Source organism: Oscarella lobularis, chromosome 9, assembly GCF_947507565.1.
Source record: "Oscarella lobularis chromosome 9, ooOscLobu1.1, whole genome shotgun sequence".
NCBI lineage: Eukaryota > Metazoa > Porifera > Homoscleromorpha > Homosclerophorida > Oscarellidae > Oscarella > Oscarella lobularis.
Window position 1 is genome coordinate 567,148 of NC_089183.1, and position 16,175 is coordinate 583,322.

The following is a 16,175-nucleotide window of genomic DNA, read 5'->3' on the forward strand; positions in this document are numbered from 1 at the left end:
GGGTCAGTGATCGTAGCGTGCGTTTCGTCACGAGCGGATCTGAAACCATCGTACGTAGACACATTTTTGAGTCAGGCGTGGCACTGTATTGTATTCGCGTCTTGTCGCGTCGTCTCGCTAATCGTTATGAAACACGCAGGTATGTCTATGTGCCCAAAGCGATGGCGTGCTCTTGACCTCCGCTCAGAAATTTCACTTCCACAATCGCATAAAGAAGAGTTTGTGAAATCTCAAGCCTCAAAATCATAGATCCTCATCTATGATTAGAACAATTGTCGAGTTCTCCGAGAGCTACGACTAATAGTAAACGAGCCTCGACTGAGAGGGGAGGGGGCTGCATGACGTCGACCACGGATACTAGAGTATGGATTCTAGTATCCGTGCGTCAACCCACCACATATAGATATCTCAATAGAGATATCTCGTTAGTGCTATTAGGACAGCTTCCCTTCAAAGCGGTATCTTTCGAATGCGAGTAGTCGACTTTCCGGGCCACTCTGTTAGATCTTGTGGCTGTCGACGAATTAATTATCACAACTCTCCGTATAGGCCTTATCTTGCTCGTTTTGTCGTCTCTGCTCGTGCGCTCAATGCACGCCGCGCGAACTCTATCGACGTGCACGGGTCGCCGCGAGTTTCAGTGCCTCGATGGACAGTGCATTTCTCGACGTTATCGTTGCGACGGAAAGTTCGACTGCGACGATGGCTCAGACGAAAAAATTGGCTGCAAACGAAGAAGAAGAAGAAGACGTTCCGGCTGCTCTTCCGTTGAATACCAATGCGCAAATGGACGATGCGTTCCGTCAGACTACGTGTGCGACGGCGACGACGACTGCTTTGACTTCTCCGACGAATCGGCGTGCTCGACGTCTCCTACGACGAGGTGGATAGCGGACACAACGACGCCGACAACGTTTCCTACGACGATGACGCCGACTTCGACGCCACCGCCTTGCGCACATGGCGACTTTCGGTGTGCAAATAGCGGACGATGCATTTCGAGATTGTTGGTGTGCAACGGCCGGGACGACTGCGGGAACCTTTCCGACGAATCGGCGTGTTCGACATTTTGTCGCCGCCGCTGGCCCCTCTATGCTCGGTGTACAACGACCGAAGAATGCATTATTTGGGAGAAAGTTTGCGACGGACACGCCGACTGCAGCGACTCTTCCGACGAATTGGCGTGTTCGACATCGTCGTCGTCGCCATCTCCAACGCCGACGAATTCTTGTCCGTCTCACCTTTTTCAGTGTGGAAATGGACAATGCGTCTTCCGATCAGACGTTTGCAACCACGCAAACGACTGCGGTGACAACTCTGACGAATTCCACTGTCCCACTACCATGTATCCTACATATATATTGTATACCGAGGATTACGATTGGGGCTTTCCATTTGAATGCGACGATGGATACTCAATTCCGCGATGGGAGCGATGCGACGGCAGTTATGACTGCTTTGATCATTCTGACGAACGCCACTGCCTTATTACTCCCACGCCCGGGCTTCAAGATCGTAAGAAAGAAGTCTCTCTCTTAGAAAACAATGAATTGTCGGTCGGGGCGACGATTGGTATAGCGTTCTCTGTCGGATTCCTTGCCTTTCTCGTCATTGGCGGCACGATGATCGTGCTGCACGTTCGAGCGAAAAGGAAGCGACGAATGCGACGTGCGACCGCGCCGGCTCAAGCATCTCGAGTCGTCTATGCGCCCTCGCACGTAATGAATCCGGTTCAAATTCGTTCAAATAGAAGTCGGAACGTTGCTCGGCATATCGATCGTGCAAGCGACTTGCACGATCCTCCTCCGAGCTACAGAGAAGTAATGCAGATGCCACCGGCGGAACCTCGTCGCAGTGGAGAGGACGCAGAGGAGCTGGGAACAGCGAACGTATAGCAGCAGCAGAACGATCGCTATGAGTCTTATACGCGCGTGTACGTCTTTTCTAGACTAGAGGCCTTGTGCTGCTGAATAGATAAATTTAATATAATGCTATTAGCCCGTCTTATTGCGTTAATGTGGAGTTTAGCCAATGGTAAACGTATTTGATGACGCACGAGGGGCGTGGCGCGGGTAGGCACTTAGGTAAACATAAGCACGCGAGGGCCCTCATTCGCGCCTTCTCCGCTCGAGCGTCGCAATTGCCTCCGCAGGTGTACCGTCGTCAACATAAAGGTAATCACGTGGGAGCATGTGACATAAAGAGGTCTAACCTAATTAAACCTCTCTAGTCACCTTGGCCGTTATATCTCTGGCCGTGGCATAGGCGAAGGGTTTGGCGCCTCCAGACTAGCCTGTCCCAGCTAACGAAGTTGAGCCTGAGGCCTAGCTGGGTCCGAGGTTACATTTGCCTCTTCTGTTCCGCCGACGGTGCGTCGCCTCGTGCTGTGAAACGGCCATGAATCACGCAGCAGGTATAGTATGTATAGTAGGGCACGCCGCTTTCGGATCGAATATATATACAGCTAGCCTAGCTGTACGCACGCTCGATCGCGTCGGGCAAGAAAGACGACTATTATCTAAGGCCGCTCACGCTCATGCACTTGGTCGATATATAGGGCGGGGCTTTCGTGGAGTGAGTGGCACCCGAAAAAGACCATCGCGCTGCATGTCATGACTAAGTTCTATAGCCGTTTTAGTTATTAGAAGATTAGCTTTTTCGAGGGAGAGGTTGTGCCTACAGCGAGTCAAATCGCCACAAAAGGAGAAAGGAGGCCCCGATTTTCGGTTCTTTGCCAGACCTCGTTTCGTACAGTCGCTGAACTACTCTTTTAGTAAATTAGCATATTAGTTTTAGTTTCGCTTGAACGGGTGTTAGTTCGGCAAGGCCTAAACTTACAGGCGACCACGCCTATTAGTACGTTGTTGTACTGGTTGTACTGTAGTCGCTCCCAGCCCCTCCCCCTCCGTTAATATCACTACAGTACGGGGAGCGGAGGGGGAGGGGCTTGGAACGAGACTCCGACTACAGTAGGCGCGTAGGTGGGCGAATGCTGTTAGCTAATGCTGTTATGTTTTTGCCACACACTGACGCGCGCTCTTGCTACCGTGAATATGCCCTATACAATACTAAATAATTTAATTAAAGTTTCGTAGGTCTTACCTTGCTTGCTATCTCTCTGCTGATACACATGGTGCAACTTGGAGTCGCGAAACAAAGTCTATCTACATGCACGCGTCGCGGCGATTTTCAATGTCTCAATAGACAGTGCATTTCTCGACGTTATCATTGCGACGGAAACTTTGACTGCGACGATGGCTCAGATGAAAACATCGGTTGCGAACAAAAAAGAAAACGTTCCAGCTGCCAATCCTACCAATACCAGTGTGCAAATGGACAATGCATTTTATCAGTTTTCAGGTGCGACGGTGACAACGACTGTGGCGATTTATCAGACGAACAAGAATGTTCCAGCTACTGCCTCCAAGATTCGTCACGATTTTTGTGCAAAAACAACCAACGTTGCATTTTTCAGCACTACCGCTGCGACGGCGAAGACGACTGCGGCGATTCATCGGACGAACGAAACTGTACCAGCTACTGCCGCCAAGATTCGTCACGCTTTTGGTGCAACAAAACCGGCCGTTGTATTCCTCAACGATACCGCTGCAACGGTGACGACGACTGTGGCGATTTAGCCGATGAACAGGACTGTTCTAGCTACTGCCTCCGAAAAGGGTTAGGGTTTTGGTGCGAAAATAGCCTTTGTATTTCTAAAAGCCTTCGTTGTGACGGTGACAACAACTGCGGCGATTCTTCAGACGAAAACAACTGCGGTAGGATAGTAATAATGCGAATCATACCCTAACTCCGCGAGGAACGTGATAGCAGCGAGGAAACCTTTCCAGTAGTTTTGCGCCTCTTGTAACAACGCGTGCGTTCCTTATCTAACAAAAGTAGTAATGAAGAATACAATCTAATAAGAATTAAAAGTATAGGTATAATAATACCCACCCTCTCTCTCTCTCTATCTATCTATCTATATATCTATCTATATCTATATCTATATCTATATCTATATCTATACATATACATATATATATGCTGAAATCGAAGTTAATCTACCGATTCCATTTTAGACATAACGACAATTTCCGTTCTAACAACTGCAGTGATCGTTTTAATGCCTATTATTATTCTTTCAACTGTAATTTGGTGCAAAAAACGTTTCACCTTTGACTGCACCTGCAAACGTCATAAGACAGAAAGGCTATTGCCCTTCACAGAGAATGAAAAGCAAACGTGCTCGAACGAGCTTTGGGATTCTGAAATCATTGCGGAAATCGGTAACTTGGGCATTTGTCCTACACGTCTAACAGTAGAGAAGGACATTGGAGAAGGTTCATTGACTAAATGATCTATTTGAGAGATGCTCATGTACCTATTTGTAGGTAATTTCGGAAGAGTCTACAAATGTCTTTTAAACAGAAGCACTGCTGTTGCCGCAAAATCAGCTAAATCAGGTCATAGACTCATTTGAATATGAATACAAAATGCCATTAAGCAATGTAGGAGTGAACACGCGTGACTTCATATTTGAAGCCCTTCGAATGAAATGCCTTAGTCATCAAAATGTTTTGGCGTTAATCGGCATTTGCTGGTCCCCCAATCCTGAACATGAGCAATACTACAGACCTTTGATAGTGCTTCCGTACATGGTTTTAGGAGACTTGAGAACATATTTGCGCAAGGAACAATCACGCTATGATCTCAGTTCACCAGCTGAGAATGACGAAGACGTGACTATGTCCCGTGACGTAACTTTTGTTATTTATATTTTGTTTAATTCGACGATCGTTTTTTTAGCTTTTCAGACTCATTCAATTTGGATATCAAATTGCAAAAGGCATGGAATATTTGTCAGGGAAAATGATACTACATCGAGATTTGGCAGCGCGGAATTGCATGTATTGATCGACGTCTCAATCGTTCTACTTATAATTCACTGAGTGAATGGCTTTAGGGTAGACTGGGATTTCACTGTCAAAATATCCGATTTTGGATTAGCTCGAGCATTGGAAAAAGACAAGGACTACTACCGGATTACACCAGGCAAAGTTGGACTTCCGATTCGTTGGGTTGCTCTCGAAGGTTTAACAGAAGGAATATTCACAACAAAAAGTGACGTGGTGAGTCAGTCGTAGAGCGCAAACAAGACCTAGTGTAGCAACTTCGTGTCTCTGCCTGCAGTGGTCGTATGGCATTACGTTGTGGGAAGTGATGACAATGGGAACGAGTCCATATCCTGGTGTTGCCGTGGTTAGCCTTCTTCCGCTCCTTCAGGAGGGAATGCGACTCAGCCAACCTAAGCATTGCCCTGATCAAATGTACAGTACTAACGATCATTGATACCACACTGTTGCTTCAAGCAGTTACTTGTTTTCTAATGTAGGTTCAAAATAATAGCTGACTGCTGGTTGGAAAACCCGGAAAAACGACCGTCGTTTCAGGTATTGGTCAACGAAATCAGTGAGTTCATGTTGGCAAGCAAAGCAGAAGAATACAAAAAAGTTTAGCAGCCTACAGTGACTTTTGAACTTACTTACCTCCAAACTATTACTCACTGTCAGTCAAAGTGGTGCTCTCTGATGCTTAGTTGTGGTTTCATTCGTGTTGGCATCTTCTTCATAGCTAGAAACCTTGTGCTGCTGTACCTTGAATAAAATTAGACCTACAAAAGAATGGCTTCAGACGATTCAGGATTGACCCGGCTTCTCCACGGATTCGCTGTACACTAGACGATCGTCCGCGAAGGCAAGCTACAGTAGCAAAGTCAAGAGGAGTGATGGCGCTTTCTTTAGTGTTGATACGTTGAGTGAAGAAGAGTCGCGAGTCGCTTCTTTGTAGGGAACTCGATCTGTGTACCCTGCATGGGGCCCCGGTTTACCGTAAGTTCGCCGTTTCGCTATGGAATCCGCTCCATCGTCGCAATGACTATTCCCCTTCCGGCGAGGTCGAGGTCGCGATTGGTGAACAGTTTGATCGAAAGCGAGTTTGACTCGAGCGAATATCTTAGCGGGGACGACTTAGCTCTCGTCTCGCCTTCTTTCTCGTTCGTACATCTTCCGACAACGCTCCTATGTTGAATCTTCGAGAGCGCGACTTCAAGACTGGTCAGAAAAGGCACGAATCTCGGTCGGAATCGCGGAGATCGAATAACTGCCGGGAATTCCACAAGAGCGCGTGAAAAGGACCCTACATGAATCGATAGATCGAAAGAAAATCGTTCATCGTACTGCGAATGAGATACAGATACTGTAACATCATCCGCTAATTAAGATTCGCTCGAGTCAAACTCGCCTTCGATCAAACTGTCACATATCTAGTCTGGAGGCCAGACCCTTCGCACCCTAACCCTTCCTCCCCCTAGCGAAGGGTCTGGCCTCCAGACTATCACATATCATGATTAATCTAGCGGCAGATCAACTATAAGCAAAATAAAGCAATTACGGACATAACGAAAAAATACTACCAAATACGGAGATATAATATAAAGAAACAGAGAGAGACAGAGTCTAAGTCTCAAAAACGTCAGAAAAGCAAGTTTTTATCACGCTCTCAACGCTTCTAGCAACTTGTAAAGAGACTTGGATAGGTTGGCGTCCATGAGAAGTTCATTGCTTAGCTAGAAAAAGAAGAAAAGCACCGCGAAAATTAAGATTTCATAGAGCCTACAATGAGTGCTAAGTCCCTCTCTTATACATGTATACCTGACTATGATACTTCAACACGTAGGTCGACAGCTGATACAAAGCGGTGTCGCGATGGAATTCATTACCATGCAACTATAGACAAAGAACGTGCATGGAATTCCGTACGAAAAAAATTAAACAATCTTACGTGGGAAATTCTCGCCATTTCGCGTTTCATATCGGCTTCGGTCAACTTTCTCTGGTCTTTTATCTTGGCGTAGTAGCGCTGCACCCGTTGCTGGTATTTTTGAACTTCTTTGTTGTACAGCAACTTGCTAGTGGGAGACTCCTTTATGCAGATAAGCACAAAGAGATATATGGAGAGACTCTTTTCTTATTGCATGAGACCTTTGAAAGTTTGTGTTCTGAAACCGAGCATCCGTCCATGAAAGTTGACGCGATGATATTGAGAAAAGAATCGACGGAAACCGATTTGTGAACGTCGAAAACGAATTCGGGATTCTTAGTGACGTTCATCCAAAATCGAAGCGGAACGCTGTTGTTTTTCCACGTGTGAAGAACATCCGGATCGCTGATGTTAAGCGCTTCCGCTAGCGAGTCGAGAAAATCGTAGAGATACTTGAGAGCGAAGGGAACCTTTGCCACAGCGTACATCGAATCGAAAACATCGTCGACAAACTTTTGAACAATTCGCTGCGCGGAGAAAAAAATAAGAAATAGAACGAGGGGGAAAGGGGATTCTATTCTATATAGAACCTTTGTCGAAAGCATGCGAGCTAGATCGATTTCTGAGACCCTTTCCTGGTGTTCTCGCGTCGTCGTGTCAACCTGTTTTGTCTAAGGGAAGACTCAATAAGAAAAATACTCATGTGCGCTATCTATAATAGACACTAATAAGGAGAAACTGATATGCGTTTCTCCTATACATATGTAGTAAGAAAAAACTGATGTCCACCTCTTCACCTCTCTAATAAGATAAAAAATGACGTGCGCTTATCTATCCGTCTAATAAACTGATGTGGGCCTCTTTATATAGACTCTAATTAGAATAAAACTGATGTGCGATTCTAATAAGAAATAAAAACTAATGTTTGTCTATCTATCTAGATTCTAATAAGAAAAAAACTGATGTGGGCTTCTCTCTATCTAAAAGAACAACAATGTGATGTGCGTTTCTCACCATCTAGCTAGACTCTAAAAAAACTGATGTGGGCTTCTCTTTCTATATATAGACTCTAATGAGAATAAAACTGATGGATGCGTTTCTCTCTATCTAGACTCTACTAAGAAAAAAGTGATGTGCGCTTATCTCTGTACCAAGTGCCAGACTCTGGGGCCTGATTCGTCTTCAAGTGTCGCGATGGATTGCGTGGGACTTGCGACGATCATCTGCGTGTGATCGACGACTTTTCCGTCGTCGCGAGGAACGAGAGTCAACGTCGTCCCATCAGTAATCTAAATCGTCAAAAATCAAAAAATAGAATTTTTTGAAATTTTTTACATTGTAGTGAGCGAGCGTGTTCACTCGCTTCCATCCCGATTCAACGCGCGTTGAATTGTCTTCGTCGCGAAGATGAAGAACATTTCGACTCGATTGTGAGGAGCCTTCGCTTTGGGAAACGACGTCTAAAGGGAAAAAAGTCCCCCACAAGTCGCCCAATAAAGAGATGGAGTCTTACTCAAGTCAACTTCGTGGAGAGCTGGACGCGATGAAACTCCCGTTGTCTAAGAAAGATCATGTATGTATGAAGTCTCTACGTAACGTAACGTCTGTGATGTCACAAAGGCAAGTGACAAATCAAGAGACGTTACGTTAGGCTGCGTCACTACTATTACCTTGTAGACGGCATCTAAGCATTTCTCCTTCGCCTGGCTAATTGTGTCAACGTCTAGAAGACGAACATGAACGGGAGTCGTTTGTCCTTCGACTAGAACCGAGCAGCGTCGTTGCTATGACGAAGAAATACGGTAGAAGAATTTCAGCTGAACATAATTCGATTATTACCTGGTAATCAATCTGCTGACGTAGCAATTTCTCTTCACTCAACGCGTATCTCGACTCTCCAGTAATCGCGTCAACTGGCCCCTTATCAATCTGATTCTTCACAGCAAGATAAAGAGTATAGAGAGGAGATCCAACCACTTCCTACGAGAAAAACCCCTAAATTATCCAAAAAATCGTTTCCTCTTTCTTACCTCTAAATATTGATGAAGACAGACGCTCAACCAATTGGTGAGAAGCCTCTCGGCGACTGTTTCCGTGCGCAGAAGAAGAAGCTCAGGCTTCGAGCTCCCAACACCACTTCGAATCAAATCAGAAAGAAGCATTTTGAGAATTTCCGTCGCATAATCCATCTGATTCTGATAGACAACCATAAGAAGAGAAGCCACTTCATCCCTAAAAACACATATACAAAAAAATTGATTTTCGTTCTCTCCCAATTCACACTGGCGACGTAACGTTAACGTTACGTAACTTCCATATATGGTCAGCGAGAGTGATGCCACAAAGGCAAGCATCCAATCAAGAGAAGATTCAAGATTTCTCCCTCTCCCTCTCCCTTTCCCTCTCTCACCTGTCTCGCATCGTAAACGTGCCCTCGCTTTCCATCGTATGAATCATTTTAGCGAGAAACGTCTTATTTCCGAGTAGACCTCGAAACATATCCATGGCCGTAACCAATCGTTCCGCCGCCGCTGGCTCCATATTATTGAGTCGATCTTGAAGCGGATAGAGAACGTCGTGATCGGCGGTGTTGGAAAAAAAAACGCGGAAAGAGAAATCGCGAAATTTCAGCAAGGGAACGTATGTCGTCAGCGAAGCGGCGTCTTCGTAGATGACGTCTAAATCGGTTTGCAACTCGGCAAAACCTCGATAAATATAATAATAATTAAATTTTCTATTATTGTTTGTTAATTTAAAACCTTGTTTGCATTCTTTGGCCATGCCCGCTTCCATTCGGTCCATCTCAATGAGAAGAGACGATACGTTTTTCTTTTTTTCGACGCGTCTCTTCTGGGAGAAATAAATGAAGAGAATAATTATGACTGCGGTGATTGCAGTGACTCCGGCAACAATTCCAGCAATTAGACCCACGAGAACGATGCCTGCGCTCTCACTAATCGTAGCCCGTCCACCAGTTGTGTTATATCTACCGATTGAAATCTGAAAAACGGGGCCAATTAGACGATTTTTTGAGTTCTTAGTCTGCTGACCATTATGGGAAGATCTTTGCCTACTGGTTCGTCAGAAAGTGCGGAAGGAGTACACGTGAGTTCCTTTAATCTTTTCTTATATTTGAAGGCGAAAAAAGAGAAAGGGAACTTACCGTGCCTGCAATAGCTGATATAATACAGACTGCAACGGAACCGAATTTGATTTTAATCGCATTTTGGAGATCTTTCAAAACGAGGAGGTTTGTTCCCTAAAAAAATTATAATCAAAAAAGTTTTTCTGTCTTTTTTCTTACAAAAATCGTTAACGGATGTTCAACAGTGACGCCAATGTTGTTACCGGAAATATTAAATTCCTTTTCGGCGATAATCTTAAATGCGTTCAAAAGCGTCAGATTTTCGTGCGAAACGTCGTCCATTTCGAACGAGACGCTCCATCTGCCGCCAAAACTGCCAACTGGAACGTTCGGTTGAAAGCATATCATGCTTTCGGCCCGCGTAGGCTTTCGACAATCCTTTTAATTAATAAGGGGGATCGTCTTATAGGGAAGTTCTATACGAAAATCTCGGCCTACTGCTCTATAGGAGGAAGGGCTGTCATGTCGAGAAAATAAGACAGCAGGCGCTTGGATGGAATTCAAATTGGTTCCTTCTACAGTCAACTCAATTCCTCCCCTAGTGACGTGACGACCTCTATATAAAGTCCTATATAATGTGTGAACTCTTACTTTGCTAGTCCTATAGACGGTGTAATTGCTGTCACCGTTGGATTGGGGGTGAATTGAAAGAGAGAGGAGCTAGCGTCTTGCAGCTGAGCGTTGTCTATAGACAGGGAAAGGGGTCCACTTGTTGCCGTTGGTGATGCGCCTAGTGTGCAGTCAACAGCGGAAAGAGTTCGGCTTCCTAACGAGCAAATGACGCCATTTATGCGAATTGACATCATCGAGCCAATGTGTAGATTTTCGCCCTTAATTTCAATTCGAGTCCCACCGGCTTTGGGACCGAGACGAGGTTCAAAACTAGAAACAGACGAAACCTAAAAGAAGAAGAAAATGGCACAAAAAAAGAAGAATCCGCGACAATTTAAAATACCAAATAATTAAAGTCTTGTGAAAACTGGTAATCGCGTCTGTTCACTTGAACAACAACGGGGCCCGTCTTAGGACTCAAAGGCGGAGAATCAGCCACAGGAGAAGTCGTACAAACAATACTAAGATAGGAGATATTTAATAGGGCTTATATCCCGCCCGTCGCGAGGGTAACGGACCTTCGTCCTGGTGTATACGTAGCCGCAGAAAAAGAGCACATTCTACCCGCTACAGTCACCCCATTGATGTCCGATATATCTATCCCAATATCAGCGCCCTTGATCGTCACATTCGTGCCTCCCTCCACGGGACCGTTGATAGGGAAAACCTAGCCCAAAGTGCGACTGTGCAAAAGCGACTTCCATTGCATCAATACCTCCCGAATGTCCGGCTCAGGACAACTGCCTGCGGTCGTCGTAAAAATCGCCGCGCATCCCGCGCGAACGGAGCACTTGTTCTCGCACCAGCCGCATTCGTATTTGCGTTCGGATGCGAGACAATCGCTGCACGAAACCGCCATTTTATCGCACTTGTATAAATTCACTGTGGGGCCGGGGCCAGAAAGAAAAGTTTGGGGGAAATTGGATTTTTTTCATCGTGACTAGTCTACATTGCGCCGAATCTTTGTTTTCCAACACTTTGCCTCTCCACGTCACTTCAAGCGTCGCCTCTTTCGTTGGATTATCATCAGTATAAGTATACTGTATGAACAAAATCATCGTATCTCTTTAATTAAGGTAGACAACTGCTCAATGTCTCACAGCTGTCGCCAAACACGAGACGTTCTTTGAGGATATCCACGTTGCATCTACGTTCGCATCTGATTGACCTGGGACTCTCACCTGGCATTGGTACTTATCCCCCTGAGAATGAAAGCATTTCTAAGACGACTATGGCCTTTTCTCCCTCCTCAACGAACCTGAGACGGGTTTGGCCGAGGAAAGTTCTTTCCAGCAATGCTAAAATCCCACGATGTTATGCCAACAGGCCAATTGTACGTGCCTTGAATCAGTTGAGGACAAGAGTCACTAGACCCCTATAGAAAAGAAGCCATGGGCCTCAATTCGAAATAGAGTCGTTTCTCTTACTTGAAGCCAGTCTGTACGCGATCCACATTGACCACTAGAGCTGGTACACCGATTGGAAAAGGTGCACCAGCCACAGGGAAGCGTAGAGTCGGTGCACTCAAAGCAACTAGCGCGAGTAAGTCAAAATATAAGGGAAGGAGACTTTGGTTTCGTACTTGGAATAAGAGGAGCAATCGTAGAGTTGGAATTTATCTGAACTCGTAGCAATAATGTCGCCAGTTGTGGCTGATCGTATCGAAATAGGATTTTGAACCTCATCTACATAAATTTCTCTACTAGAGGTGCGTGTATGTATTTGTGCGTGTCTTCTTACGTTGTCCCTGCAAACCGCTTGTAAGAGTGGGAGTTGAACACGCGAAACCTTCTTGTCCAACCGTTATTCTAGTCGCAACGGTTTCTGCTCCAGTTCCAAACACGCATCTATACGCTCCCACATTGGGAACGTTCTCTATATTGACCGTAACCTGAAGAAGAAGAAAAGACGACGTCTAGACTAGACTCTAATAGCGGTTTCGTTTCTCACCTGAATTGTTCCCGCTACAGAAGCCTGTTTTGGACTAATGCTGACAAGATTGATACAGTCTGATGCGTTTTGTATCCACCTAACAGGATTGCTAGCTGCCTCACAAACAGACGCATCAGACAGAGTGCATCTAGTCATCGCAAAGAGAGTGTATACGTGTAGATGTGAGCGTACTAATTGATAGTCCTTACTTGTTCTCTAATACGCAGTGGCCACAGTAGGGATCAACAGGTGTGAGACATGTAGAGCAAGTAGTCAGTGTATCACACTCTTGTGCAGGAATCTTGGTCAACTGAAGATGGGAATTAGAAGAGACAGAAAGGCGTCATAGAATGTCTTACGTTGTATTGTGATAGAGCGTAGATAGACGATTGATCTGAGCTCCATTCCAGACTGATAATCCTATTGGAAGTGCCCGTGAGCAGAGTCCCTATTAGTTGAGACGACGTGCTTGTAAGGACATTGATCTAAATAAAAAGTGACATTAATTAAGCAAGCCTGTATGTAAGCCTGAGATTTACTTTGTCGACGGTGCCGTCACCCTTGCCGGCAAAGGCGACTGTGTCACGAACATTGACGTTAGTAAAAGCAACTGCCGTAAGTGCGGCGGACGGCGACGCGGCAATTTCGTAAAAAGCGCTACTGACTATTGGATTATTTGAAGGTACTTCGAGACTGATGTCAATTATGGAAGGGCTGCAACCAGTACCATCCCAAAGGGTTTTCTAAAAGCAAACAAGGTAAGCCGATTATTTTTTCTTTCTTTCTTTCTTTCTTTCAATCTTACCAGCGTATTAGTACACGGCTTTAGTGAATCCCTTAAAAAACCGCGAGAGCCAGATATTCCATTCCTACAATTTTCCAACGCTTGCTTATATCTAGAGTCAATTTGAGCAAGTGAAATGACGCAGAGCGCACTAGCACCCGTCCCATCACTCTGCTCATTGAAGACACCCATTAGAACGTCACCATTTCCAACATTCTGCGCCAATGAACTGCCCACTTCGCCAACGTACATTGAGTGCAAATATTTATACGTTTTGCTGCTTCCTTTGCATTCAACATAAGCCTCAAGGTAAGCATTGAGCGTACCTCTTTCTATGCCTTTGTCATTGCGACAAATGCGCGCAATCAACGTTCCTACACTAGGATCAATAGCAACAAAGTAAACAAATTCGCCACTTTGAAAACCACTTATAATATCGAAAGGAAAATCCAGCGGAAAATTAAAGTAGTCCGTAACTGGTTGAAGCAGATCATTAAAACTCATGCCTCTCACACTGATTTCACTTGGCTTTACAGAAGACAGGCCTGAAGAGTGCGTGACAAGAAACAGAGCTGGACGGCCAAGATAATCATAGGATATGACTCCCGCTGAATTCGAGGCCTCGTCGCGCGTAACAATGATCATTGACACAAAAGGAAGGCGTGATGCCTTCTGGATCTGTTCATCACTTATAGAAATCCTACTAACATTTGATGCGGAGCGGATATTGCACGTGCCAGCTTGTAAATTTCCACATGATAATATGGAGTCCCCACTTCCATTGAGAAGGAGAATTTGATTGAAATTCGACAGAATCTCCGGGAAAGTGTTTTCAAAGCACGACGGTCCGTTAGACCAATCATTTGGAAAGCATCCCTTGTTATCTTTCAGAGGCCCCGTTTTCGCAATATGACTCGTTTGAAGTGGAGAGGGAGTGAATTGGAAAATTGCATCCTTTCCCGCTACGTAGATATTCCCCGTCGACGAATCGACGATCATACGACGAAGTGGCGTATTCGACGAAGGCGCCGACCACGTGGGATGCGTAGCCCGGACGCTTGCGAGAGAAATCGAGAAGAGCAAGATGATCCCTATAGGGGGTCCCTGCAAGAGAGGGCCAGACAAGCAAAATTAGATCGATTAGAAGGCGCTTGTAGACGGCGATTTGACGCGATTTTTCCGTGAGTAGGATGGATCGGCGCGCGTAAACAGGACGTGTTTGGAATGTTTAGGCGGGCAGATGAACACGCATACAAGGGTAGAGAAGGTTCTTGATGCCTTACCATGCCTTTGTCGCCGTTATCTGCGCGTTTCGATGAGATACCGAAAATCTTGGGGCGTTGCCTTGATACGGGAGCGCGCGAAAAGGACCCTAAGAGTCGTGCAGCGGTATTGGGACATCATGCTTTTGGGACAGCTACCTCCGAACGACGCAGCTGTTCCCGAAGTCCCTTTTGGCGCTAGAGGCTTGCACTTACCTTCCGCACAGCCCCCGCCCCCGAGTCAGCGAAGTTGGAATTGGGACGCGCTTCTAACCGAGTGATTACGTCTATACATATAACATATTATACATCATTTGAAAGCTCTTTTCATCAGATTTTTTTCTGTGCTAACCGTTTTTGAATAATTATCACTGATTTGGAATTAATGCTTGTTTAAAAAAAGCCGGTGCGTCATGAGTTTTGGGACGCTATGGTTTTTGTATCTAGAATTGTTCGCGACTTCAAATAGACAAAAAATCAATGCATTTCGTCAAAAAAGCTTTTCCGAAAATTTGCTCAAAACCAGCTAAAATAGCTGAAAGAAGTTTTTTCCATGCAGAGGAGCTGGGAACGGCGAACGTATAGCAGCAGCAGAACGATCGCTATGAGTCTTAATTGCTAATACGCGCGTGTGGCGTCTTTTCTAGACTAGAGGCCTTGTGCTGCTGAATGGATAGAGTAAATATCTATTGTTTTCATTCGTGTTGGTATCTGGGGGGGATGCAATCAAGGTGTGGGACGTACATTTTCGTTGCGGTTTTTACCTGTTTTGTGAACTCTGTGCCCCGTTCCCTGCATGGGGCCCCCAGTTTACCGTAAGTTTGCCGTTTCGCTATGAAATCCGCTCCATTGTCGCAATGACTATTCCGGATGAGGTCGAGGTCACGATTGGTGGTGAGCGACTTGATCGAAGGCGAGTTTGACTCGAGCGAATCTATCGACGTACGTTTTTGACTCTTGTGAAGTTGTCTCGCCTTCTTTCTCGTTCGTACGTCTTTCGCTCAAACATTAAATCGTCGAGACGGCGACTTCAAGAGAGGTCAGAAACGGCACGAATCTCGGTCGGAATCGCGGAGATGCGAAGAACTGCCGGGAATTCCACAAGAGCGCGCGAAAAAGACCCTACATGAATCGACAGATCGAAAGAAAGACGTTCATCGTACTGCAAATGCGATACAGATACACGTGTCACGATGCAGTGGCCGATCGAAGGAGCAGCCACTTTTCTAGCGCCAAATCTTGCCTTCGAAGGATCACGTGCAAAATTGGCGCGAATTTCCTAGGCCAACCAGCGATTCGTGTCCCTGGTGAATTCATCACAGTGATGTCACCAGAGGATATTGCACCACGGTCCATATAAAAGCGACAGGGCCAACGCCCAATCTTCAGTCTTGCGCTAGGGTGGGGGATGCCAACGGGCTGAACCTTTGAGGTTGATCGTGAGCTGGGGAAGCTGGTCGTTGGTCATCAAGCGTTTCGTCTTTTGTCGATCCTTACTGAAGCTGCTAGGCACAGTGGATGGGCGTTGCTTGCGACGCTAAGATCGGCACTGGGGGTCATAAAGGTCGTGGACGGCTTCGATTTGCGAAGTCAGGCGTCTCGCGTTAAGCCGAGTGGGGCG

General features: G+C 45.7%; 3 protein-coding genes across 3 annotated transcripts; 2 read left to right on the top strand and 1 right to left on the bottom strand.

Moving 5' to 3' along the window:
• The first annotated feature begins 36 nt into the window (after positions 1-36).
• LOC136191163 (very low-density lipoprotein receptor-like) lies at positions 37-2,011 on the top strand. The gene is made up of 2 exons (XM_065979464.1): positions 37-139; positions 550-2,011. The coding sequence occupies exons 1-2, from the start codon at positions 127-129 to the stop codon at positions 1,893-1,895; spliced, it is 1,359 nt and encodes a 452-aa protein (XP_065835536.1). The 5' UTR covers positions 37-126; the 3' UTR covers positions 1,896-2,011.
• An 81-nt stretch (positions 2,012-2,092) lies between these two features.
• Positions 2,093-5,695, top strand: LOC136191158 (uncharacterized). Its single transcript, XM_065979459.1, has 10 exons — positions 2,093-2,174; positions 2,231-2,413; positions 3,096-3,776; positions 4,080-4,340; positions 4,392-4,463; positions 4,513-4,757; positions 4,807-4,907; positions 4,964-5,129; positions 5,191-5,327; positions 5,393-5,695. The coding sequence occupies exons 2-10, from the start codon at positions 2,398-2,400 to the stop codon at positions 5,514-5,516; spliced, it is 1,803 nt and encodes a 600-aa protein (XP_065835531.1). The 5' UTR covers positions 2,093-2,174; positions 2,231-2,397; the 3' UTR covers positions 5,517-5,695.
• A 717-nt stretch (positions 5,696-6,412) lies between these two features.
• On the bottom strand, positions 6,413-14,639 carry LOC136191154 (plexin-A3-like). The gene is made up of 33 exons (XM_065979453.1): positions 14,576-14,639; positions 13,314-14,396; positions 13,048-13,251; positions 12,868-12,993; positions 12,718-12,818; positions 12,527-12,656; positions 12,317-12,467; positions 12,159-12,261; positions 12,004-12,109; positions 11,835-11,951; positions 11,677-11,778; positions 11,526-11,616; positions 11,292-11,458; positions 11,095-11,243; positions 10,920-11,037; positions 10,556-10,863; positions 10,403-10,502; positions 10,124-10,342; positions 9,983-10,078; positions 9,870-9,932; positions 9,579-9,819; positions 9,230-9,524; positions 8,850-9,051; positions 8,659-8,799; positions 8,490-8,603; positions 8,333-8,378; positions 8,155-8,279; positions 7,971-8,108; positions 7,410-7,490; positions 7,041-7,346; positions 6,841-6,981; positions 6,711-6,785; positions 6,413-6,625 (listed from the first exon to the last, which is right to left on the bottom strand). The coding sequence occupies exons 1-33, from the start codon at positions 14,576-14,578 to the stop codon at positions 6,551-6,553; spliced, it is 5,517 nt and encodes a 1,838-aa protein (XP_065835525.1). The 5' UTR covers positions 14,579-14,639; the 3' UTR covers positions 6,413-6,550.
• Between the last annotated feature and the right edge of the window lie 1,536 nt (positions 14,640-16,175).

Coding starts and splice junctions, on each gene's coding strand:
- LOC136191158 (XM_065979459.1), top strand. Junction 4,758..4,806: donor ACGTGACTATGTCCCGTGAC/GTAACTTTTGTT, acceptor TCGTTTTTTTAG/CTTTTCAGACTCATTCAATT. Junction 4,908..4,963: donor TTGGCAGCGCGGAATTGCAT/GTATTGATCGAC, acceptor GAATGGCTTTAG/GGTAGACTGGGATTTCACTG.
- LOC136191154 (XM_065979453.1), bottom strand. Junction 11,779..11,834: donor CTCGGCCAAACCCGTCTCAG/GTTCGTTGAGGA, acceptor TTTCATTCTCAG/GGGGATAAGTACCAATGCCA. Junction 7,347..7,409: donor CTCGCATGCTTTCGACAAAG/GTTCTATATAGA, acceptor TTCTCCGCGCAG/CGAATTGTTCAAAAGTTTGT.